The 27,145-nt window shown below is 52.7% G+C and overlaps 1 protein-coding gene across 2 annotated transcripts in view; it reads right to left on the minus strand.

Annotated features, from left to right (window-relative positions):
• Positions 1-48: 48 nt before the first annotated feature.
• smap1 (small ArfGAP 1) overlaps positions 49-27,145 on the minus strand; it is a 66,291-nt gene continuing 39,194 nt past the window's right edge. For both annotated transcript variants that reach the window (XM_036546699.1, XM_036546698.1), the window contains exons 6-10: positions 13,330-13,414; positions 9,991-10,121; positions 3,594-3,786; positions 2,778-3,094; positions 49-809 (exon numbers count right to left, since the gene is read on the minus strand). In XM_036546699.1, the coding sequence (XP_036402592.1) occupies positions 675-809; positions 2,778-3,094; positions 3,594-3,786; positions 9,991-10,121; positions 13,330-13,414 (861 nt within the window). In that variant the 3' untranslated portion in view covers positions 49-674. The remainder of the gene's footprint in view (positions 810-2,777; positions 3,095-3,593; positions 3,787-9,990; positions 10,122-13,329; positions 13,415-27,145) is intronic.

Below are 27,145 nucleotides of genomic sequence, written 5' to 3' on the forward strand. Positions count from 1 at the left end.
CCCCCCCCCCCCCCCCATAATCCCCCCCCCCCCCCCACAGCTGCATTTTCAGCCATAGCGCTCCCCCGACGCTCGTCCAGGTTTACTCCCCATCTCACTAAAACTGTGCTTCTCTGTAACGCACACAATAAACATCACAGTAAGATGGAGGGCTTTATGTCAACTGAAACAGAGAGGGATTCCGGGCGAACACAAAAAAAAAAGCTCTGCTCGCGGGTCTGTGAATATCTCTATTTATGGTAATGTACAGTACATATGTTCATACCAAATCTACAGGATCAACGGGCGTAGAGGGTTATGCACATGGGTGGGTGGGAGAGGGTTTTTCACGAACATGATAGCCATATTTCTGCCATTTAAATACTATTACTCACTATTGATTTTGGTAATGATATATTAGACACTCGTATAATTGGTCCAGCAGCTTCATCGCTGATATGCTTTTTTTTAACAAAAAGGAAAAGAGAGAGAGAGAAAAAAGATAAACCTCTGCGAATAAGACGGACGAAGCAGCCAGTCTGTACACCTCCGCACTCTGATCGCTCAGTTGATGCGCACCGAGTGGGCAGAGTGAGCTGACACTCTCCAGAGTGTTACTGTGTTGGAAAGGAGAGGAATCGCGTGTCAGTTCATGGGGTAAAACTGGGGTGTCGCCCCCACCCCACCCCCTGCGCTCACTTCCACAGCTGCGTGCTGAGGGTCTGGCCCGACGGTGGCCCCGCCCACCCGCCCAGGGCGGCGCCCGGCTGTCCGAAACCCACGGCCCCGCCCGCGCCGTTCAGGTTCATCCCGGACATGTGCTGGTTCATCTGAGAGAGAGAGAAACACACAGGTGACATACATAAGCTGGCTCTCTCATCTGAGAAAGCTGAGAGAAGGAAACACACACGAGTGACAGCATGACCTGGCTCATTCTGGAGAAAGAAGCACACACGCAGGCGACAGGCATAAGCTAGCTCATCTGAGAGGAAGACAGAAACACACACAGATATCAGGCATGAGCTGGCCTATCTCAGAGAGACAGAAACACAAACATGAGACACACAATGGGCTCCTTTTCTTCACACACAGCTGTCTGTCAGACTCTTTACCCACTCGCATGGCTACACTAGAGCACACCTGATCCAAGATCAGTTTTATACTTTACATGTGTGCGCGTGCATGGATGCATGGATGCATGTGTATGCACACACACACAGATACACACACACACACACACGCACACTCACACACACGCACACTCACACACACGCACACTCAGTCGCCTTAGACCCATCCAAACCCGGCCCGGCTGCACACACTCACGCACACACAGTCGCGTCAGACCCATCCAAACCCGGCCCGGCTGCACACACACACACACTCACGCACACTCACGCACACTCACGCACACTCATGCACACACACAGTCGCGTTAGACCCATCCAAACCCGGCCCGGCTGCTGCTCTGTAAGGCAGGGCTGTCAGCAGAGGCATTACGGATGCAGCCGAGGGGCCTGGCGACGCGGTGCTGTTATCTGGGCATCTCTGCGTCTGGGTGATTTATACCGCGGCACCTGGCAGCGCCTCTCTGCCACCACGGCTCACCCGGGCCGGCTCCGTTACACTCAGGACAAATATCCACCTGCTTCCATCACCAGCCCGAGCCTGATCAGCCTTTGATCGTTTCATTGGAGGAACGGCAGGCCACGACGCGCATGGTTCTTTAAGATGCAGCTCCACGCGGCCACGCCCGTCTCCGCGGCTCTCCGACTCCTCCGAGACAAATTGGCCAGATCTGTAAATTACCCCAGCTACCTACTTAGATGCTAGATGCGCATATCTGTGAAAAAAAAGCGTAGCGACACGCAGATCTTTTGGGACAAAGGAAGCCCAGCCTAATTGACCACTTTATTTATTCTCCAGAATGGGCTCGTTATACGAGCAGCACAGGAAGACGCTCTCAGAAAAGAAACTTCGACTCCGCACGAGAAGCGGAGCGTCCAGACGGCCGGCGGAGGAAGGAACCGATCACCGAGGAGCGCTCGGTTATGACCCGGTGACAGTGACGAATGCCAAGCCGCGGGCATTTAACCGCACGGCGCTCGTGTGTTCAAACGGTGTGACGAAGCCTTTAATTAAAACAGCCAGATCTGATGCGCGTTCAATTGATTCATGATATCTAATTAACCTCCTGCAGGCTGGGAACACTGCCGCTCTGCTCGCACTTACAATAACAGAGGATTGTGGGTAACGGGCGGGGCCACACCACAACACCACCCCCCCCCCCCAACCCGGCCTTGGTGAAGGCAGGGTCATTAGGGGTTGGAGAGAGGGTGGGGTACAAGGGTGGGGCAGAGCCTTAATGGACACAAAAAATGGTTGGAATATTATATGGGACAAGAAAACCTTGAGGTTTTCATGGTAAGCATGAATTTCAGATGTAACCATGACACTGGCAGGGTTGGCATGCTAGGGACAGACACTCAGTGATGTGATATGTCAGTGATGAGTCAGTGATACTATTCACTATTCTCATTTATTTATTATATGACAACTACAGTAGTACTGCACAACGCATAACTGCACAAACATATTTCTATTTGTTGTATTTTATACCTCTGTATTTATTTTATTCAATTTATTCTTTTGTTGTCTTGATGTTTGCTGGACGGTGCAGTTGTGACACTCAAATTTCCTTCGGGATTAATAAAGTATTTCTTATTCTTATTATTCTTATACGTCAGTGATGAGTCAGTGATGAGTCAGTGGATGTGGAGATTCCGGGGTCCCCCTACCTGGCTCATGCTCCACTGTGCCTGCTGCCCGGGCGGGACGGCGTACACACCCTGGGGGGGCACCACTGCGGTGGGCACGGCGCCCCCCTGCGCCCCAATCACCCCTGGCGCCAGCCCCATCACACCAGCCGGCGCGCTTCCCATGAAGCCATTGGGCATTGTCATGCCAACCATCATCCCCGCGTTCTGGCCCATCATGGCCCCGCCCATCGCGGTGGTGGGTGGAGCCACGGCCGCGCCCATGCCCGGGAAGCCCTGGTAGCCAGCGGGGGGCTGGGCGGGGAACTGCATCTGGGACGGTCCCATGAACATGGCGGCTGGGGGGAGAGAGAGAGAGAGAGAGAGAGAGAGAGAGAGAGAGAGAGAGAGAGAGAGAGTGTGATGGTCAGGGCTGATACAGCACGCAGGTCTCTAACAGGAGTGAGAGGCGAGCTGGAACAGGGTCATTAGCACAGCCTGACGGCAGCGGCGCGGGCCTGTAAGCGGCGGCGCTTTTCATTTTCAGCTGTTCAAAGAGCAGAACGGTCCCTTTTAAGTGTGCCGTTGCAGGCGGCGTCTGCGGGCAGGTTTAAACCCTCTTCAGAGGAACCAGGGCGCGGGAGGCAGACAGGGTCTGAATAATTAATAAAGCCATTAATGAAGGACTCTGCTTCTGCCGCATCGTTACCCCCCCCCCAAAAAAAACCCCAAACAAGAAAACAAAAAACCTCCCCAGTCCATTTATCAGCACTATGGGTTTTTCTGACGATTTCTTGTGGCTTTCCCTGCTGTTAGAGAGAGGGGATGTGTGGACCAATCAGAGCGCGCCGTGCGTACCGGGGGCAGGCTGCTGGGAGACGCTGCTGGTGCCGTACAGGGACAGGATGGAGTCCTTGGACAGGGGTTTCTTGGCCGAGTCGTCCGCCTTGCCGCCGGTCTCGGTGAACAGGTCCAGGTCCCCCTGGGCGGAGGCCGCACTTCCTGTTCCTGTTCCTGCGGGGGGGGCCCCTGCGGCTTTACTGGAGCTGGCCTGGGGGGGGGGGGGGGGGGCAAACGCTCAACGTCACTCCCGCGCTCATCTGTCTCAACACACACTCACACCTGCCGCGGGAAGAACGGGGAACGCGAGCTCACCTGAGCCCACCTTTCGTTCTCAGACACAACAGAGGAAGAAACGCACACAGCGGTCAGACAGCGTGTGATTGGCTTTGGCAGGGAGAGGAGATAAAGCCGTCTGTAACGGTGCTGCGGCGGGTTAGCGGTGTCGCGCGGTGGGTGCAGGGGAGCTGCAGCGTGTGGACCGACCGGCGTCGCTGTCCACACAAACGCTACGCCGCAGACAGGGACGCTGCGGAATCGATGGAGATAAAGCAGATAATCTGAGAGTGTCAGGGAGCATCTTTCACTCCCCGGCTCGGCGGGGGGGCGGGGGGGCATGGGGGACGGGGGGGGTGGGGGGCTGCCGCTCCACCGCAGCGGCTTGCCAGTTAACCTCATTACAGAGGCATGATGGGAAATGAAAGTGGAAAAGGCGTGGCGGTAGCAGGGGGCTCCCGGTCGCTCCGGTGCGAGAGGGGGACGGGGAGCTCGACGCCGCATGAATAATGCATGGATCGCAGCCGCTGCAGGCCCACCACCCTCTCTCACAGAGACTCACGGCTGACACAGCGGAGCGTCCGCTGAAGGATGGACCGGGCCAACAGACCTGGGATGAGGAGCGGGCCGCTCACAGGGGACTCCCCCAAGCTAATTTAGAGCCGATTTTCTAAAACCCGCGACAGCCTGACCCCCATCACAACTCAAGGGCATTAAAAAGAAGAAGGTGAAATCGATAAATGCAAGACAAACAGGCATTCGAAAAGAGCCGTTTGCCCTTATCGCCATTCATTTCCCAACACCGGCGTCCGACAGCATCGCGCGGAGGAAAACACTGCCAGGCACAGAGCCGGTAAACAGGGCGGAAAGGAAATAATAAGCTTTTTATTCATGACAACAAGAGCCCAAAGCTTTGACCGGTGTCTGAACGGCACTGAGGAAACAGAGATAGAGGGGGATTGTGCAGGGGAGCCAGGGTGGTGATGGGGGGGGGGGGGGGTCATACAGGGGAAAACGAGTCCCTTCACAGAGCCGCTCTTCCGGAGCTGACGAGTGATACGGCTGCCGCACCCCCCCAAACCACCCCACCCCCCCCACCGCTCATTCCGATCCAGCAGAGCTCTGATTGGCAGCTGCAGCTTAGGAATGCTGGAGCATACCTCCACACCCGCCGAGGGGCCGCTGCCAGGGGCCCCGTGATCTGATAAAGGCCGGCGGAGAGCCGCAGCACAGCAGCGATAGAGGAGACGTGCTCCCAGAACCCCCCCTCCAAAGCCCAGCGCCTCCAGGCAGAAACGGCTTACTTCACCAGCCGCCCTGAGAGGGCTAAACCACGGCGCCCTACCCAGCAGGGCAGGAGGGAGGGAGAATGGCCCCCCAGGGCCGGGTTTAATCAGCGGCCGTGCTGAAAACCCCCCCGCAGACACCCGCATTCACCCACACCTCTGATAAACAGGCACACCCTCAAAGCCACGCTGACAAAAAGCCCTTTCCGGAGATAAGGCCGGCGAGCCCCTCGGTCACCACGCGACCGGCCTTTCTGAGCAAATCCATCAGATCTGCGGGAGCGCACAGAGGGAGGAAAAAAGCCATGGGAATAAATAATGAATAAGGGAAGGGGAGGTGAAGACAGCCCGTACATAATTCAGGAACAAATCCGCCCTGTGTGTTTGGCGTCACTTCACTGGAGCCCTGGTGCCTTGTGGGAAATCCCCCCCAACCCCCCCCCCCCCTCCGTGCGCCTTTTTAACACTGAGGACCTGTACGCCTGAGAGACCAGCATGCATCACTGCGGACCGTGAATATTTCACACACACACACACACACACACACACACACACACACAAAGAGGCCACAATGCCCAGCTCTGGCCATCTTGGTTGGGACAGGGAGGGCTTTGTGCATCTGACAGCGCGGTATAGATAATTAGCAAAACAGACGCGCACTCCTCGGAGCTAGGAAATAAGCGCTATCTATGCTAATCCAGTGTAGCTGGACAGGCCTGTTTGGCCAGAGAGATAGAGAGACAGAGAGAAAGGGGAGCTGAAGATGGAGGAGAAAGCGCTCCTGCAGTCATGGAGACGCCTCCTCCTCCCCACAGATGGGCACACCCTGGGCAGGACAGGCTTGGCACCAACTCCCTCAGTAAGGAGTGTCATCGGGCCCAGAGTCAGAGCGGGCAGAGTGTCACTGTCCCTGCTGGGGGAAGGACGGGGCCATCTGCGGCCACACACACACACACACACACACACACACACACACACACACACACACACACACACACACACACAAACGCACAGCGTGCAGACATACATGCATGTATGTACACACACACACACAGGTGTGCATGTACACATGAAGGCACACACACACATATACACACACATACACACACACACACTCTCTTCCACAGGACCTTCCAGACAGTGCTCTTCCAGATTGACCCGGCCGTATCTGTACTCCTGGTCCCGCTCTGCCCCCCCACTGCTGCCCCGGGGGTCAAACGCACACCCCCGTACCCAGAGCCTCACGAGCCTGCGGCTTCACCAGCCCGGTAACCGCTCTTTAAAGCAGCTCTTTAAAGCAGCCCTCTGCCCGCGCCTCCCGGCTGAGCCTGGCTCTCTCTCATCCTCTCCTCTTTTAATTGAGCCTTGGATCGCCTGCAGACCTCGGGAAGCTCCAGGCCTCCAACATGCCGGATTAGACTGGAGGGGGGGGGGCGCATACGGCTATTGGATCATCAGGCCCAGAGCCTCTGAAAACAGCCACCCTCCCTCATCACAAACACACAGGGAGGGGGGGGGGGGAACAGCCCTCAGACAGAGGGGAGAAGCTGCTCAGAGCATGTTAGAGAAATTAGGGCCATCGTGGAGAAAGAGGGCAAGTGAAGGCGACTCGCGGATACGGATTTTCTTCGGGATGTGCGGAAAAGCTCTTCAGAATATCTTATGAATTTACATGTGGTCAGATGCGAGAGCTTTACCTTCTTTGAAACCCTCTCTGCAGTGCATCATTAGCAGATTCGGCTGTCTATTTAAAGCCTTATCTGCTGAACAGTGGCGTTGGCAGCTGGGAGAGCGAGTGAATCTTTCCCATTGTAACAGGCCAAGGCGTGAAAAAAGTTAATCCGCCAAAGCTTGTGTACTTCAGACAGAATCAGCGCAGCTTGCAATGTGGCAGACTGCACCACTGACAAGCAATCAGTGTGTGTGCATTTGTGCAAGGGTGTGTGCATTTGTGAGTGCGTGTTATGAGTGTGTATGTTAGTGTTGGTGTGTGCGTTTCTGTGAGCGTGTGCATTTGTGAGTTCGTGTTGAGGGTGTGAGTGTGTGTGCACCTTGGTGAGTACATGTTGTGAGTGTGTGAGTGTGTGAGCGTGTTCGTGAATGTGTATTATGAGTGTGTGTTTATACTGAAGTCTTTCTCCGTTGATGCTGTAGGGAGGAGAGGGAGGAGTCTGAGTCAGCACGCTGTTTATGGAGTGTCACACCGTGACTACAGCATGAAATGGCAGGAGGTTTCATTCATTACAGCGCACTACACCTGATTCATTGTGGACCTCTCTGCAATCTGAATACATAATGCCACTCAGCCCTAAGACTGCAAAGAATTTACAAACATCCAGGAAGAGCTGAAATGGTCATTTCAAATGACACTAGTATCAGCTTAACCCTCTGTCAACATCGCTATATACATTCAATCAGTACTATATTTCTGCCTGTTCAGTGTTAGACTACACATAGACTTATAAACTCAGGCTGGTGCTAGGGGTTACACTTGATGAAACCAAACCTTGGCCACAGTTGAGCTGGTGGCAAGTGTAACGTGACCCAACTGAGTGTGGCCAATACCGTGTGGGCGGGGCAGGGCAGAGTTGGGCGGAGTTGGGCGGGGTTGGGCGGGGTTGGGCGGGGCAGTATGCCGGGAAGGTGCTGAACTCCAGGAATGTGTCATTTACAGAGTTCTCACTGCAATCACAATACCAGCTTCCATGGCTCCTCCATGAGGTGGAATTTTCAGAGATAGATTAAAAATTTCAAAGATGTCCATGAAATCGTCTCAAGATGGAATTATGGGGGAAGAATTTTTGAGACACTGTTTGTGTCTTTGTTTGCAGATGCTTTTGGCAGGGAACACCAGTCACCACTGAATTCTGCTAGCAGGCTGAATGTACAAGCCAGTGAGCTCAAAATATCAGCACGGAAGCGGGCAGACTTAATAGGCAATTACATTAAGCTTGGGAGCGTCCTAAAAAAAAATTCTATTTTTTTCATAATGAATTTTATTTATATATTTATTTCTTAGATGTGGCCAATTTCCCATTGCATGTCAATGCCAAGCACTTTCCAGGATGACATCCTTTCCAAGGATTTAAGGACTGGGGGAGCCCACTACCGACACTCTCTCCCACTGACATACGAACGGCAGAGTCTGTCAGCTAAGGGAAAAAGCAGAGCCTGAAACACAGCTCAGACCGCAGGAAGGAACGACAGAATACATTAGCATTCAAAGGACGGACTGCGCTGAGGAAAACCTATCGGGCAGCGACAGTTACGCCTGGGTCCTGATTTTGCAGATGCAAGGCGAATCGTGTCTGGGTTTCCCCCCATCCCCCAACCCCCCCCCCACCTCACCCCACCCCACACCCCCCCTACCCCATACCGCCAGGAAACAGTGTGAGATGCGTACAGCTCAGGAGCCAATCACGGCAGCCGAGGGTGCCCTTCTCAGCACTTACTCTTTCCACTGTGGTTGCTGCCGCTGTGGCTGTTGCGTAACTAAGACACAGCTGACTGACAAAAGGTTGGATGCAACCCCACCCACAGCCCCCCCTCCTACTCCCCCCACTCCCCGCTCGAGGGTCTGGGACTCTGGGAAACCGTCTGAGAGGCTGGCGATAGCAGAAACCCAACAGAACACACAATTTGCACAAAAATGTTAATCGCATTTTTTGCTACTTTTTTTCTCTCTTTAGCTGTACACATGCTTTTCAAATCTTTCAATACCGCTGCAGAATGGATCTTCTGATTGGCCGTATGAACGCGAATTAGATTTTTTTTTTTTTTTTTTAATGAAAAGCATTCATTGGCAAATGAAAGGACTGTGGTATATGTGTGTGTGTGTTCCTGTGCACACACACCACAAATGCCAAAAACAGAGCGGCAGAATTCAGCCTGAGCCACCAAGGGACATCAATTATTACTGCAAATATTCGGCAGCAGCGGCAGTGGCGGCCGCTCAGAGAAGCGGGAAGCGGCGTTCCTGCCGGCCCCCGCCCGCCTCGCACCTCTCAATAAAACATTGATTTAGGAGGAAAACGCTTTTGTTAGCTGCTGGCCTAATTCCCAGCTCAGCTGCAGTGAGGAGCGGGCAGCGGAGAGGCCAGGCCTCCGCGCTCGGCCTGCGCTCCCACATCAAAGACAAATCGCTCTTCAGGCTCAAAGTCTCCAGCGTCTCTCTGCGCGAGGGGCTTTAATGGCTGAGGGAAATCTGTTTTTTTACGGGCCTCTTCGGCTCAGGCCGGGGAGTCAGAGGGTGGAGCCGGGGGCGAACCTGTCGGGGAGAAGCACTGTAGTGGCCATCTTTAATTCACCAAACGGCCGATCGGCACGGCTCTGGAAAGGAAACACCGTTCGGGGAACGTTAGAAACCGTCAGCCCCCTCGTTCCCAGCCAGCCCTCCTCTCCTCTTCTGAGGCAAGCTAATGTGAAAACATTATTCACTGCGCATCCTTTAATCTTGCAGACCTTACAAATCAATTTTGTCAGCTGTAACTGGAAAGGTAAATATAATCATTTCGCTCGCAGAGGAAATTAAACAATTGAATCTGACCTTTCCTTTCTCTCTGTCTGCGTCTCTCCCGGAACAACATTTACGCTAGGGGTGGAAATGGAGACAGAGAGAGGGGCTTCGGCTGCTCTGTGTCAGGAATGTGGGTGGGATATGGGGGGAGGGGTTAGCGGAAGTGGAAGGTGCCAGTCTAACAGTCAGGCCGGTCCTCAGAGAGCAGGGGGAGGAGCTGTGTGTCTGACCCCTCAGGGACAGAGCGGAGAGCTGCCGTGTCATTTCCCACAGTGACAACCCTGGCTCCCCCCGGGGGCAGCGGCGCGGAGAAGAGGCACCGGCCTGGCGGGAATACCTGAGAGAACTGTGCGTTGGAGGAGGGGAGGGGGTTGGACACCATGGGGCCGAAGATGTCCAGGTCTTCGCTGAGCGGAGCTGCGCTGGCAGAACCACTCCCACTGCTGGCAGAGCCCGCTGCCGGGGCATCTGGGAAGGAGAGAGAGAGATCGGGAGAGAAGGGGGGGGGGGGGACGGGGGGGAGAGAGAGAGAGAGAGAGGGAGAGATGGGGGGGGGGGGGGGGTAGAGAGCAACAGACAGAGGAAGAGAGAGAAGGAGGGGGAGGGAAAGAGAGAGGGTGGGAGAGAGAGAGAGAGAGAGAGAGAGAAGGGGGGAAGAGGGTGGGGGACAGAGATAGAGAGGTATGCAGAGTGAGAGAAATAGAGGGAGTGAGAGAGTGAGCGAGAGGGAGAGAGAGGGGAAAGAGGGAGTGTGTGTGAGAGAGAGATGGAGAGGGAGAAGGAGAGAGAGAGAGACAGAGAGAGGGGAAAGGGAGTGTGTGTGAGAGAGAGAGGGGGGAGACGGGAGGAGAGTTAGAGACAGAGAGGGAGAGATGGAGGGGGGGTAGAGAGCAATAGACAGAGGAAGAGAGAGGGGGAGGGAAAGAGAGAGGGTGGAAGAGAGAGAGAGAGAGAGAAGGGGGGAAGAGGGTGGGAGATAGAGAGGTATGCAGAGTGAGAGAGATAGAGGGAGTGAGAGAGTGAGCGAGAGGGAGAGGAGGGGTAGAAAGAGTGAGAGGTGTAGAGAGAGGGAAATAGAGAGAGCGGTACAGAGATAATGTGAGGGAAGAATGAGAGAGAGAGAAAGTGAATGAGAGAGATGGAGAGGGAGAGAAAGTGAGAGAGAGAGAGAGGGAGAGAGAGAGACAGAGAGAGGGAGAGAGAGGGGAAAGAGGGAGTGTGTGTGAGAGAGAGAGAGAGATGGAGAGAAAGCAATAGAGAGACAGAGATAACAGAGAGTGTGGAGGAAATGAAAAAGATAAAAATCTAAATTAATTATATGCCATTAATTAATTAATTGCTCAAAATATGAATTAATCTGCAGTACACACCTCCCAATATTTAACAAAAAAATACCACAATTCATGACACTGCCAAATGGCAAAAAAATGAAAGTCCTCTTAAGGGAGGTGGAGGAATTAGCAATGCAGGCAGCACAATATGCCTATGCCTGCGACGAGGCAAGGGACAATAACACTCAATACATTCCCATATCTCCCTGCTCCCTGCTAAATGAATGGGTCGTTGATATTGCTATTCTTGCTGTTCTTGTTAATAATAGTACGGTGGTGAATTGCAGATATTGGCTGTCAGTGTTCCAGCGTAGGTGCGGACCTGACTGTGAGCTGCATCGCACAGAGCATGCAGGGACGGACAGTGACTGGGCCTCACTGCAAGGCTTCCTCCTGACGCCTCTACTGGGCTGCAGCACACAGAGGTGTTTCAGCCTCCGTCTGAGCCTGAGAGGGGCCGGGTCAGAGTCAGTGGGTGTCAGGGGTCAGGGGTCAGAGGTCAGGGGTCAGGGGTCAGGGGTGAGGGAAGGGGAAAGCCGCAGTGAAGGACTCAAAGGCCGCTGCGCTCTGATATTTCCCCTGGGAGCCCCTCTACTCCATCTCCATTTACACCAAGTGGAATCGATCATATGAGCAGAGACCTGCGGAGGTTTGCTGCCACTGAGGAGAGGGAAGAATTGGGGATCCTCCCTACGGGTGATAATGCTGCCCCGTGGCTCTCTCAGAGACACGCACCCAAACGGAGTGAACCGCAGCGAAACGCATCACTGCTGACCTGCATTCTTCAGACTAAGCACACAAAAACACCACAGCAGATTCGATGACAGGGAGTGGTGTCGTGTGTGTCTCTCCTGTCCATCAGGAACGGTGGTGAGCACACGTCTCTGTGCACAACAGCGCCGAGGCGCTCATTCACATAAAAATTCAAGGCATCTGCTTTTGTTTCTGAGAAAAAAGAAAATACTGTTTAAGTGCATCCACTCCAGTGCAGCGGCGCCGAACGGAAAGGAAAAGAGAGCGAGGGGATTATGAGAGGGGGAAAGAGAAGGAACACCATTACGCACAGCTCACCGCTAACGGCCCCTGTTCCTATGGCAATGCGCCGGTGTGAAAAAGGCCATTTTCCCAGTCGATTTCATCTATATTTATTATGGGATGGCCACTCAGGGCGCCGGCTCTGTTCGGACTTGAAAAAACACATCAGCAAGACGCATTGTTCAATCTGAGCCCCATCATCTTCCCAGCCCTCCATCAGTTCCTGCCTCCGGGAGAGGGGCGATCCATAACACCCCCCCACCCCCCCGTAATGCCCAAGAGATACACGGTCTAAATAACACATCTGCTCTCAGCCCCCACCCCCCACCGCCGCCAAACCTGCTCCAGCCGTCCCCTGTCCAATTCCACACTAAAACCCTATCACCACCAAGAAACAAAGGATGACAACAGCCAGCCAGAGGTACACAGCTTTGGGCATAAAAGCTAAAACCTTTAAATTTGAGAAAATAACAGCCAACTCCTCCTACCCACCCCCTCCCCCCCCCAGGGCTGATGGAGCCAAACAGATCAATGGCGTAATGATCGGGAGGCTGAGAGCTGAGGATCTATCCTGCTCTCTGCGGTACAGACCGTTCCACCATGTGGGCTCACCATGCGTTCCCACGACGGGAGAGGGGACATCCAAGGTCATTCCATAATTTCATATTTCATATTCATGTTCAATTTCATATTCACCTAACCATGCTGAATAAGGGCTGTCTGCATCGTGGCAGACAGGGAATTCCATTCTTTCAAAAAACATCATGTACTCAACTACCCACAATGCCAAGTGTGCACACGGCCCACATTCTGCACTGTCTGTGCCCAAACGTACGTTTTTACACAATAAATCTGCCCGGCAGATGACCTCATACAGGACAACTTGCAAGGCTCACATTTCGCCACCGATCCGTTTACACAGCTGGATATTTACTGAGGCGTTTCGGGTTGTGAGCACTGCTTAAGGATACTACAGCAGTGAGCAGGCAGCGATCTGGGAATCAAACCCGCAGCCCTCAGCTTCCAAGCCCGGCTTCTTAAGCGCTGTGCCCCACTTCACCGGTTTGGCAACAGGAACGTTTCTCCTGCAGGTTTACTACTCCCCTCTCAGTCTCCATCTAAGACCGTACGCTCTCCTAACTTACTCTGGCCAAGAGTATCGATGGCGGCACAACCGCTGACCTGATCGATGCAGCTGAAAGGGACAGACATGGCCTTTTCTCTGTTCTCCCTGGTTTAACCTGGCTCCTGAAGCACCTAAGGCTTTACAGGCGGATGACGCAATTGGCAACCTCTTACTCGGGACTCACCCAGGCCTAATAAGTCGATGGCTGGCTCTGCGCTTTTCAGGGGGCTGGGTTTGGACTCCTGGCGGGGCTCGTCTCTCTTCTGAGGCTGTGAGGAAGAAAAGACAGGCTGTTATGCTAATCATTAGCATTAGCACATGCTCTTTCAGGACTGTGCGGTTCTGACAGAACGGTGCTGGGGCAGACACTCGGAGATCCTCGGTCTCTTTCTGCCTCTGTCCCAGGGCAGGAAGCAGCCGAGCAGCCTGTTTTGAGAAGGCTGTGTTCCCGCACTTCAGAGCAGAGCTCCTCAGAGACTGAGCCGACTCTGCGTAGGCTTACACTGTTCTCTTTAAAAGGGATCCAAACCTTCACGGAGACACTGGGAAAATCACAGCAAGTAAACCTGGAGCCTCCTGGGACAAGCACTGAACATCACACCGGTAAAACAGAGAGACAAACTCAACGGGCACTCAGCCACTCCCCCAGCACAGCAGAGAGCCTGGTCTCCACCCGCACACCAGCCTCACCTCCACCCACACACCAGCCTCACCTCCACCCGCACACCAACCTCACCTCCTCCCACACACCAGCCTCACCTCCACCCACACACCAGCCTCACCTCCACCCACACACCAGCCTCACCTCCACCCACACTCCAACCTCACCTACTTCCACACACCAACCTCACCTCCACCCGCACACCAGCCTCACCTCCACCCGCACACCGACCTCACCACCACCCGTACACCGACCTCACCTACTCCCTCACACCAACCTCACCTCCACCCACACACCAGCCTCACCTCCACCCGCACACCAACCTCACCTCCACCCACACACCAGCCTCACCTCCACCCACACACCAGCCTCACCTCCACCCACACTCCAACCTCACCTACTTCCACACACAAACCTCACCTCCTCCACCCACACACCAACCTCACCTCCTCCACCCACACAAACCTCACCTCCTCCACCCACACACAAACCTCAACTCCACCCACACACCAGCCTCACCTCCTCCCACACACCAACCTCACCTCCTCCACCCACACACAAACCTCACCTCTACCCGCACACCAACTTCACCTCCTCCCACACACACCAACCTCAACTCCTCCACCTGCAAACACACCTCACCTCCACCTGCACACTGATCTCACCTCCTCCCACACACCAACCTCACCTCTTCCACCTGCTCACTGACTTCACCTCCACTTACACACTGACCTCACCGCCTCCAAGCTGCTTCTCTGACTCCATTACCTTTTTAGCTCAGGCTTTCAGGATGCCTATAGAGGGCTTTTGTTTCCTGATTGGCTGATCTGGGTGTACTAGCAGCCATCCCCTGCGTGAGAGACGAAGCCCTAATCCAAGCTGAACTCTCAGATCGATGATTCCTTCGGGTCTCTGCCAATCAAAGGCAGAAGAACTCCTTAAAAATGCCGCAGAACATCACCATCGCGTGGAGTAGAGGAATTCAGACAGTTCCCTGCCAGCCAGTTGTTTCTCCTCTCTCTCCCTTCTTTCTTCAGCCTGGAGATGCTGTCATATTTGCATAAAACACCCTTACCTGACATCTGCCTTATTAGCACAATAAAAGAGAATAATAAAGACGATTTCATCAGGATATGTCAAACGGTCCTCTGGAATCATCCAGACGAGCGGGAGGCAAGGAGAGAGAGAGAAATGCACACACACACACACACACAGACTCTCACACACACATGCACACGCACTGTAATGCACATTTATATGTATAATACACATGTATGTATATGTACATGAAAATATTATGCACACTATATATATTACGCACACACATACAAACATAAAAATACACATATAGAATAATATACAATACACCTGTGTGTGCATGTGTGCACATGTCCCTATATATGCACACATACACACACACAATAATACACATATATATGTACAATAAACACGTGTGTATGTGTGTGTGCACCTTATATACACACACACACACACACACACACACACACACACACACATCTACTCAAAGTTGCCATGGATTAGAGCACCTTATAAATGCCAGAATGAAATAAATCTCAGAGGCTACATACACTAAGCTTTGCTGATGTTATTGTTGACCTTTTAGTTTTCACCCGTAGTAAATAAAGCAGTGACTGATTAGGCCAGCTTTGGCAGAACAGAGCCCCAGAGACACGTTCAGGGTAGACACCAGTAACCTACCAGCGGCTGGCTTTACCTGAATAATGCATGAGAGTTTGGGAATTGACTTCACTGCTCTTTTTTTCTCCTCTTTAAAGAGAAGAAAAATACAAACCATCGAACCCCTTAGTGAAGTCATTCATCAGAAGACTAAGTTGTAATCGCCCACCGAGAACACAAGAAGGAAGGCGGGGTCTGTGGTGTTGGCACGCACACACACACACACACACATACACACACACACACACACACACACACACACGCACACACACATGCACACACATGCACACACACACACACACACACATCCAATGACAAATACACACACAGACGCACACAAATTAGTGAAACAGTCTTCTATAGCCCACTGAGTGTTCTGTCATTCCCTGCAGCAAAGCAGTAGCACCATCAGCTTCTCCCTCCTTCTCTCTTTCCACCCCTTCCTCCCTCATCCCTCTCTTTCTCTATACATTGCTCCTCTCCACCAATGGGTGTGAAATTGCTACAGACAGAGCGTAGTTTCTTGGGTATTCCCCTCCAAGGTCATCCCTAATTCATGAATGCTTCCCTTTGATGCCCGGGGAACTTAATTTAGGTCATATTCTGAGAGACCTTCGAAGGCCTGCCATGGAAATAGGATAATGAGGCCGATTCGGGATGATACGGAACACACCGCTGACACCAGTGCGGCTAACCCTGCATTTCCATGGTCAGAAAACACGCAAACACCGTTCAAGGCTAGAACCAATGGCTTAGGTGACCTGGCTTAGTGTTTTATTCCTTTTTTTAAGTCTGTTTGTCTTTTCTTTACGTTTTCTGGGATGGAAAGAAACCCAGGAGACAGTTTAAAGTAGATCAAACATTATGCATAATATATTACTGAGCAGACTGGGAAGCCGGGATCTGGTTATTCATTCTGACAGCACCTCAGCTGAACATTCAGTCCACGATCTTGTGTGTCAGGAGAGAGCGAGTGTGAATCCACACCTTCGCTCCGAGCAGACAGCACAGCTAACGCTCCCCATCGGAACAGCGTCTGACCGCTGCCCCTGAGCCTGAATGCCGCCGATCACACACACGCTCCCTGACCTTTTAGTGAAACTCAGGGCAGCAGGTCCGTCTCCATGACCAGGACACCCCAGCAACTGTCCCCTGCGGTTCATTGCGGGGGGGTCAGGAAAAGAACTTGTGTGGCAGCAGTGTGTCGTAGTGGTAAGGAGCAGAGTTTCTAACTGAAAGGTTGCTGGTTCGATTCCCCACAGGGGCACTGCTGTTGTACCCTTCGGCAAGGTACTTAACCTACAGTTGCCTCAATATCCAGCTGTATAAATGGATAGAACCATAAGTCACTGTGGATAAGACCATCTGCTAAATGGCAATAATGTAATGTAACATAATATAACGTAATGGTCTTGCTCTTTCTACTGAAGCGGCCTCTGATTCATGTGGTCTCTTCGTCTCTCATCTTTGATACAGGTTGAGAATTCAGGGAAGACCGTTTGTTCCCAGGGGGCTGGTCCGGGCCAAAACAAGCTTGGACCAGGCCTCAGGATTATGTTCGGATGGGCTGTTTGGACCGCACCACTGCCCCCGGCGGGCAGCACACCGTCCTGGTCGGTTGAGGCCGGCGTTAATTGCAGGGTTTGGGGCGAAGAGCCAGCGCGGCCTGCTGCGTGAGGCTGGAAGCTCCCGTACGCAGACGCCCTGCTCGCATTGGTAACGAGCCGGCTGACGCGGCTGGCTGACGCTGCACTCGGAGCGCGGTAGATAGCGGAGCGCAGCGCACACTGTAGTGAGTCAGAGCGGATGAAAGGCCAGTTCACATCAGGTCCCTGCGGGAGAACTCTGTATGCATTAACCAGCAGGCTGTGTGCACAGGACTCAGCGCCGAAATCATCAAACGGGGGCAGGCTTCAGTACTTAAGGAAAACAGTACAAGCTACCAGCTGCACTGTACGCTCTGACCGAGCCTGGCAGTGCGTACTGATTATCAGCCATCATCTCTGGCACGTACCGCCTGTGGTGGGCTACGCCGTGAGGGGAGCCGGCCATAATGGCACTCTGACCAAGAAGCGAATCTCACACGAACAAAAGCGAAGTTCCAAAGCATATGCCAGTGAAATCACAACCTGCATCACTCAGTACAGAGGAGAAGGGGGGGGGGACTCAAAGTTCATTTTTTATTGAACGTCGGGGTCTGAGATTCAATTCAGCCATTACTCCAGCCGGGTAATAATGTATTAATCAGAGCTGCGCCTCTAACAACATGCAACCTTAATGCTACTTTTCATCACCCTGCTGCTTTCATGTAGCTACTGTGTAAACTCAGGCATGTCCTGGGCCTGGGCTCTCAGCTCGTCAGCGCGCAGATCTAAAAATGAAGAAAAAAAAAAGTTCACGGCACTGAATTAGAGCTTCTGCTAAATAAATAAACCTACAAACCTTGATTATTTCATACACCGTAGGCACGCAAAGGCAGACCGTCCCACCATCCGCCTTGAAAGCCTTTCGCGGCCGAGGCCATATATCTCTGAAACGCTTCCTGAAACGTCTCAGTCGCTGAGGCAACATGCGAGAGTGAAAAATACCGGCCGCTGGGTTTCCGTTTATAAACGCATACGGAGCTTCTGGTGTAAGGAAAAAATCAGGAGCAAGCGGCTTTGTGGTCCGCCAGAAGTGATTAAAGCGTGTCAGACTGCCGTGGCTCCGCTCGCAGCGCATCACACACACATGCGGCCGCTCCGTATCTGTCCCCGCACACTCCGCTCCTCACACCGCTCGCCTTTTAACCACTTTTGTCACGGGACCTTGAAAACTCGCAAATTCGCAGATTCGGAACGATCAGGCTTTCGTTCAATGCCGCCAAATTCACTTGACAAGCCGCGAAAAGAGCGCGAGCGAGTCTAGGGCGGCTTTTCCATTTAAAGACGCCGGCGTATATTTAGCATCCCCGGCGCGGAGACGTGGCACCCGGGAGAGAACGCACTTCATCACCGCCGATGGAGCATCGCAGGTGTGCGCTCGGAAATGACCATCAATCTGTAGCATTGCCATTCATGGCACTGAAAAATCACAGACAGCCTTGTTTGAAATCCCCAAAGGTTCAGGAAGGTGTCTGGCTGGGACGCTGTATCCAAGCACATAGGTACAAAATTGTTTATTTAGTTAACAGATTACCTTATCATGTTAATAGACAAACATGACACACTTACTGTAGAATGCATACAGCTGGATAATAACAGAATAAATTCACATTTAAAGCTCAAAGGCAACCGCAGTGGTGGACCCCTCAGGACCTGTACTTGTAAGCATGTGATTAGAGGTTCAGCCCCCTCACCGGTAATCTTTGCCACGGACAGGAGGCCGCCTTTCAGGAGGTCTCATCAGATCTCAGCGAGTTCAGCTCAGCATCTGTCCGGCTGCAAAACCGCACCTGTTTTGCCAATCTGCTGAGACGCTCCTGTCTGTCCGAGCACATCGAAAACACTGCCTGTCTCAGCACACACACACACACACACACACACACACACAGGGGCGGAGCTGGCTTCAGGGCCAGACCCATCTCTCCCTGTCTCCCATCTCTCTTGAGATTCATCATTCTAACACTGCTTTTCTGGCACGCAGCTTTATAATACGTGATGTTGCCAAAGGAGAGTTACACATGTAAAATATGACTCAATAACACCAGTAATGATGAAAACAATTTACGTACTGAAATACACAGCAGTGCAATTATGAGAAAAATGAGAACCAACAAGGGAAACCAAAATAGGCAAAGAATGAAATACTAAATAAAATGACAAATATGTCAAATAATAATAATAAAATAATAAAATGCAGCTCCCTCATTGTGCAGGGCTCGGAGCTCGGTGCCCGCTCCACTGCAGCTGACTGATGGAGGCTGCTGGGAGTCTCACACAGGGAGGTTAATGATTGCCTTTCCGCCGCTGCACTGATGAGGCTCTGAAGGATTAGCACTGGGGCAATCAGAGCCGCTGGCCGTTTCGGAGACGCCAGAACGCCATCCGTCACTCCGGCGTCGTGTGCGATGTCACCGGCGTGCAGGCAGACGAGCTGGTGCGCCGCCAGGGGACGAGCCTCGCTTTCTAAACACGCGGGTCCCAAACTCACCGGCTCCACTGCGGTTTCAGCCCACGGGACGGACCCTGCTGGCCTTGCTTTGACAATAACTGAAGGTCAAACAGAACCCAGTGTACGACATTGTCAGGGTTTTGGATTCACATTTGGTAATTTATTTCTTGGCTGAATTTATTGAGATTTACTGAGTCTGACTCACAGAGAATGAATTCTTTCATAAATGACGTAGAGCAAAGTATTATTTGAAAATATGTGTATTTCTGTCATTGCTAGTTAAATGTAATTAATTAAAATTGAAAAATCATTCATGTTTACCTACAGGTGACCTTGGAGACCTTGAGTCCAGCGGGTTTTGGAAGCAGATCAACCAGCAGCTGCTGGGAAGCACACATAACTGATGACTCAATTTCAATCCCAAGCAGCAGCTCTAGGTCATTCATCAGGGAGGGAGACAGAAGGCGAAGCAGAAACCCCTGTAGCTAAGCAGACTCCACCACTGATAAATCTGAACCTACATGAGGCTGGGCTGGGTTAGCATGCAGCAGGAAGACCCCCTGTCGTTGTGGGTTGTGGCCAGTAGGGGGCACTGTAGCAGTAAGGACACCATGCTGTTGGCGATGCATTTTTTTTTTTTTTTTTGGATGAGGCATTAAAACCATATCATCAGTTCACAGAAATCATTAAAGGCCCCATGGTGCTCACAGCACAGAATGGAGAGTTCTCAGATATCGTGACCAAACTCCCCAGTCTGGCTATCTAATCATGTCCCGTTTAATTGACTTCATAAATCCTTACATATCCACCTCAGCTGAGATTTGGCCAGTGTTTGGGTCCTGGATGGCTGCCACACTTCACCTAAGTGAGTACTATGGTATCCACTGGTGTAACTGAGTTAAGCTGCCCACTTGTTTTGAAGCACTCTGAGATGCTTGTACTGGATAGCAAGCGCAATGCGTTACTGAAATTAAACAAAGCTTTTCATTCCTGCATATGTGGCCCAAAAACATTTCTTCTTAGTGTTTTTGACATGCTACCATGTAATTAAACATATGTGATCCACAGCACAGAAGCAGTAAGATCCCCAATCCATTCTGAGAAGCAGCCAGGAGTACAGGCTCCTTGGACCGATCCGTCTCGTATACTGGAGAAATCAGGACAACAACAGTTTTCCCAGCATTCCTGGAGGCAGACAGCTGGAAGCCAGTGCATTTTTACACTGGGAAAAAAAGCAGAAAACGGAAACTGATGAGAACAACGGACAAGTAAGATGTTAGTAATAACTATGACAATATTTTGCGTTTTTTGAATAAAGAGGCTTTATAAATAGGAGGGAAGAAAAACGCTCCTCTTTTATGTCTCTCTGCTTTGCGGGGAAATATCCCGCCCCTTCCCCGTTTCAGATGGTTTTCGTTAGCGCTGCGGCTAATATAAAGCTCCCCTTGCTCATTTACTTCACCCAGATCAAAGTAATGTGCAATTTGTTCACAAGGCATTGTTAATAGCGGCTAACGCAAGCCTTATTTTCGCACTTATTAAAGCCGGACTCCAGTTACTTTGCATAAAGTAATTGGATTTATGTTTCTTTTTCTGCGCTGTGATTTGGCGCGGGGTTCCCAGCAGTATCTCTCAGGAGGTGGCCGACGGAGGCTTCAGCCTTGTACCTCAAATCAAAGCCGCTTTGGTGTGTCCAAGTGCATTTACGGTTTTAACTGTGCTGGCGTCCTGCTCCTGTCTCTGGGAGATGCTATCTCCCCTCAGACCCCGCTCCCTGCCGATGAAGCTCGGCGCGAACGCCGCGATCCAAAGAGGAGAGTCGCGGCTCGCAGGTCCACGCCTGCCCGCTGGCGATAAAGTTTTAATTAAGAGCTGTATGAAGCTTATCTTCACCCTAAATATTTTGCGCGAGAATAGAGGAAATTCTGTCTGAACTCCATTAAGAGTAAAAAAAAAAAAAAAAAAACTGGGGAAAAAAACCAATGCTGATCTAATTGTAATTCCAAACCCAAACTGTGTGTTCTGACAAGGCGGCAAAATCTATCCCTGACCACACTCAAACACGCCAAAACACCGGTAGGACGCGGGGTCTTGCCCCCGTGGTTTAAAAACAGTTAAAGTTTGGCCTTCAGCAGCACGGATCCCGAGAGGAAGGGAGCTCAGAGCTCTGAGCGCGGCTGTGATCACAACAAAAGCATCACAGACAGACCCGCGTCCCTCGGGAGCGGCCGTTTCGGCTGGATCTGCGGCCTCGCCACCTCCAGACGCGGCCGCTATCGACCGCGCTCCCGCGCGCCGTCGATGCTATTGACCGGCTGTTTGCGGGTGTGCTGTTCTGTGCGCCGGCGTGGGGGGTCGGGGGGGTCTCCTATTCCCGCTGCAGGAGACGGCTTGTTTGTGCCAGAATCCTCAGACTCGAACCCGAGCGAACCCGGCTTCCATCGACCTGCGGCGGCCTGTTCGGGAGTGAGCTCAGGCGAGCTTTGCTTTTGGGGAACGGGCAGTTCTGCACAGAGTGAGGTTTCAGGGCGTAACGATCTTTGCAACACTCCATTACGCACTGAAACAATGTTCCTGTTTACGCTTTAATGGGCAGCTTGTTGGTATTAAGTGAGCAGTACATCTGTAAGTGCTTAATACGATATTAAGAGGAATGCTTGCAGCTGCTGCCTGCTCTGCTAAATGAGGCTAATGCTGCTCCACTGCAGCTGCTTCCTCATATCACACTCAGCTGCAGCATGAATGGAGGCCAAGTTACTGAACACAGGCTAACGCAATCACACAGAGAGGGGCCAGGTTACTGAACACAGGCTAACACAATCACAGAGAGGGGCCAGGTTACTGAACACAGGCTAACCCAATCACACAGAGAGGGGCCAGGTTACTGAACACAGGCTAACGCAATCACACAGAGAGGGGCCAGGTTACTGAACACAGGCTAACGCAATCACACAGAGAGGGGCCAGGTTACTGAACACAGGCTAACACAATCACACAGAGAGGGGCCAAGTTACTGAACACAGGCTAACACAATCACACAGAGAGGGGCCAAGTTACTGAACACAGGCTAACACAATCACAGAGAGGGACCAGGTTACTGAACACAGGCTAACACAATCACACAGAGAGGGGCCAAGTTACTGAACACAGGCTAACACAATCACAGAGAGGGACCAGGTTACTGAACACAGGCTAACACAATCACACAGAGAGGGGCCAGGTTACTGAACACAGGCTAACACAATCACACAGAGAGGGGCCAAGTTACTGAACACAGGCTAACACAATCACACAGAGAGGGGCCAAGTTACTGAACACAGGCTAACACAATCACAGAGAGGGACCAGGTTACTGAACACAGGCTAACACAATCACACAGAGAGGGGCCAGGTTACTGAACACAGGCTAACGCAATCACACAGAGAGGGGCCAAGTTACTGAACACAGGCTAACGCAATGACACAGAGAGGGGCCATGTTACTGAACACAGGCTAACGCAATCACACAGAGAGGGGCCAGGTTACTGAACACAGGCTAACGCAATCACACAGAGAGGGGCCAGGTTACTGAACACAGGCTAACGCAATCACACAGAGAGGGGCCAAGTTACTGAACACAGGCTAACACAATCACACATAGAGGGGCCAGGTTACTGAACACAGGCTAACACAATCACACAGAGAGGGACCAGGTTACTGAGCACAGGATAACACAATCACAGAGAGGGCCAGGTTACTGAACACAGGCTAACACAATCACACAGAGAGGGACCAGGTTACTGAGCACAGGATAACACAATCACAGAGAGGGCCAGGTTACTGAACACAGGCTACCATAATAACAGAAAAGTAACTGAAAAATTGCTAACACAGTCACAGAAAGAGGCCAGGCCACTGGAAGTCACCACAAGTACAGACAGGTCACAAATCATAGCTTGCATATATATATATATATATATAACCACAAGCAAAGCACACTGAATACAGTCAAGCAGCACTTTTACAAAGAGAGAGGTCTGGTCACTCAGTACAGCACATCACCAGAGTGACCACATGGGTCACAGTCCAGCAGCAACACATGACCCCCTTCAAGGCACAGGGGCCAGACAATCTTCACAGAGATGCAGTGCCCTGGGAAAGAACCCAGGAAACAGTCTAAACTGAAGGTCACATGGCACACGGAAGAGTCTTAGATGGATCTATAACACTGTAACAGTGTCAGTGTTGCACACCGAGTCAGGCCTGCTGGGAGGGTATGCTGGGAGACAGGAATTCTCTCCCACTCCCCCTCTCTGTCGTTCCAGCCGCCACTCAAAGAGCGCAAGGCGGGGCCCGGGCGGGCCATCCATCACGGCGTTGTCGAAGGCCGAGCCGGAGAACGAGCTGGAGCCCGCGCGCCCTGGACGGCGCTGACGGCTGCGTGGGACGGGGGCCACCGCAGAGGCTGTCGGCTCGTCGGGCGGCTGTCAGAGGGGCTCTGACGCGCTGTCAGGAGGAGCTGGCGTGAGCGATGCGGAGGAATATCTGTCAGCACACTGCAGCGAGCTGGGGGGACGTGGGGGGAGAGCGGGGGGGGTTCGCTCACTGTGTGAGCTCATCCCGGCGGCGTGACGGGCGGGAGCGGCTTATTAAACTCCCATCATGCCTCAGAGGCAGGGCTCGCTCACAGCGCCGTCCTATTCCACCCCTGACAGGCCACACAGCACGCCTCTCTCCATTAATTACCCAGGAGTCCCAGGGCCGAACGCGCCTCGCTCCGCACCCCTGCTCGGCCGATAACGCCAAAAATCTCCCTCCCAGACTCCGCACCGAGCTCCAGCAACCGGGATTACAGGGAGTTTTCCCCTCTGACGGAGTTCATTTAAATTTACATTTCGCATTTACATTTTGTCACCCGGCAGAACCGCTTATCGAGAGTGACTTAAAGCGAGGGGTACAGCTCCTCGAGCTCACCCTCCGTATCGCAAACGCGGTTTCCGTGAAAAAAGTCCGTTCCACAAATGCTTCCCCCGGAGGACTCAGCGGGGAGCTCTTTGAATTTAAAGCAGTGAAACCCACACCCTGCGCTGAACTCAGAGCTGGCCAACTCGAACACGCTCAACCCTGTTCCAGGCACTCTGTCAGACTCGGTGGGGAGATCTGCCTGAAGCATCTCGGAGGGGGGTAGGGGGTCTCACAGGGGCACCTGCACTGGGATCCCCCCCCGGTCTGTCTGAGGAGTGACCGGAGACACTGAACCCTGAAATCCCATTCCCTGCCTGAGTGGCTGTTTGAACGTGTCGTTGCTCTGCTGTGCAACGCTGCGCATATCTCTGTCCAGGTGCCCTGGCTGCGCAGGTCCGCGCAGCTCTCTTAGCCAATCCCGTCGTAACCCCACTGAGGCGGGCGGCTCGGAGGAGCTGCCCCCCCCCCCCCCACCCCCTACCCCCCCGGTCACAGCTGGCCCGGGTTCTCTCCTCGTTGGCTCTGACGGAGCAGAGGCACAGATGTCCACCGCATCTCTCCTTCTTATTAACTCCCAGGGCTGCTGGCTGAGTCAGCTGCAGAGTCATTAACATTCCCTTCAGATGCAGAGGAAACAGCAACCACAAGGACCAGAGCAGAGACAGGCCACTGTGCAGGACCAGAGCAGAGACAGGCCACTGTCCAGGACCAGAGCAGAGACAGGCCACTGTGCAGGACCAGAGCAGAGACAGGCCACTGTGCAGGACCAGAGCAGAGACAGGCCACTGTGCAGGACCAGAGCAGAGACAGGCCACTGTGCAGGACCAGAAACCCAGCAGACGCAAGCCACTCACCTGTTCCACCTGCCTGGGAGCTGGTTCTGCTCTGTGAGAGCGAGAGGAGGGTCTAACCCTGCCCTCCTGAAGGACCGGAGCACCCCTCTCCCTCTCCACACCAGACACAGCCAGAAAGACAAACCAGCCACAACACAGCAGCTGTGATCACAGCACACAAAAACAAGCACCCTTCTCACACTGAGCATGTGCTGAAAGCTGTCCTCGTAAGGACCACCATGGCCTCTCACACACCCGCCTGTTCAGCGTTACAGAAACTCAGCCTCTCCAGGACAGCGGGACCTCAGTGTCCCTTTGCCCAGACAGATAACGACGCTGGCTGATTCATTTAACGCTCATTTAAAACAGAGCCCGGGATGAGCGGAAAGTTTCCCGTTCCTGTTGGGAGGCAGTGATCCACGACTGACATTCCTTACTGCCCCGGCCAGAGCCTTAAATATCTCCTCAGCATTAATTATGTATTACACCTTGGAGGGAGTTCAAAGAGAAAATATCACCTGCCAGCACTACACATACATTATCACAAGAGGGAGAGGCGAGCCAGAGAAAGAAAGGGAGAGAGCACAGCTCTCTCACAAAGAAAAGGGGCGATATGGAGATCGCTCTGTTCCGGATGGGACGAGTGTTCTCAGCATATTCATCCCTAATGGACCAGCACCGGCTGCTCTCAGCCACACAGACACAAGAGGCCCGGGCGCTAGCGTTTCGGGAGCGAAGAGGGAGAGTGCTTAGGCCCATTCTCATTCAGATGAGGAGGGGAAGTGCCCCCCTCTGCGCCTGCATCAGCACTGCGGCTCCGGGCGTCCAAAAAAAAAAACAATTTACACAAGCTCAGCCGTGCGCTCTCTCACCCAGACACAACACCTGCGGGGTCAGACCTCCCTGCTCCCAACACGGAGGCGTGCTGGGATTCAGAGCTGCACAGCAAACACCTGCAGCCCCCCCTCTGCAGAGGGTTAATTACCAAGCAATTTACACATGGCGGCTGAGTTAGCGCGCTGCTTCTCTGCAGACGGTTATTTAGGGTGTGATTTGTCTGTTGTGGGCTAGTTAATGTCCAGTTTATCTGCATAGGACTATTTAGTGTGTAGTTTTTCTGTGGTGGTGGTTTAGTTAGTGTGCAGTTTATTTGCAGAAGGTAAATTAATGTGTGGCTTTTTTCTAGCGGGTTAGATGGTGTCCACTTTATCTGCAGATGGAAAATTAGTGCATGGTTTATCTGCGGTGGATGATTTATTGTGAAGTTTGATTGTTGAGGGTCAACTGACCTGCAGTTTAACTGCAGCTGAGGGGTTCATGTATCTACAGCTGACCTGGGAGACGATTCATTTGTCCTTGGTCCGGCTCTGTGCCTGGGAGAGGTGGTCTGAGGGACAGTTCACACAGCACACAGAGCCGGGTCACACACAGTGGGCAGGTCCCCCCCCCGACCCCCCCCCGAGAGGAGGAACGGAGAGCCAGCCTGAGACTCCAAATTCCCCCTTCATCCTGCGGCAGGAGCCAGGCCACAGCGGGCCAACAGCACCAAATGACAGATTCCTCAGGCAGGGCACACTGCGAATCTGATGTGAATTTATTTAACACGTGGGACTCACCCCCCCAACCCCCCAACCCCCCACCCCCATCTCCGGCGGTAATCGCCTCCGTGACCCGGCATATCACAGAGTCAAATCCCAGCTGAACTCCCACGGCGTCAGCCATGCATACCATTTGCCTGCGAATGTGAAGACGGGAAGAGTGATGCCGACATAA

This window comes from Megalops cyprinoides, chromosome 15 (assembly GCF_013368585.1).
Source record: "Megalops cyprinoides isolate fMegCyp1 chromosome 15, fMegCyp1.pri, whole genome shotgun sequence".
Taxonomy (NCBI): domain Eukaryota; kingdom Metazoa; phylum Chordata; class Actinopteri; order Elopiformes; family Megalopidae; genus Megalops; species Megalops cyprinoides.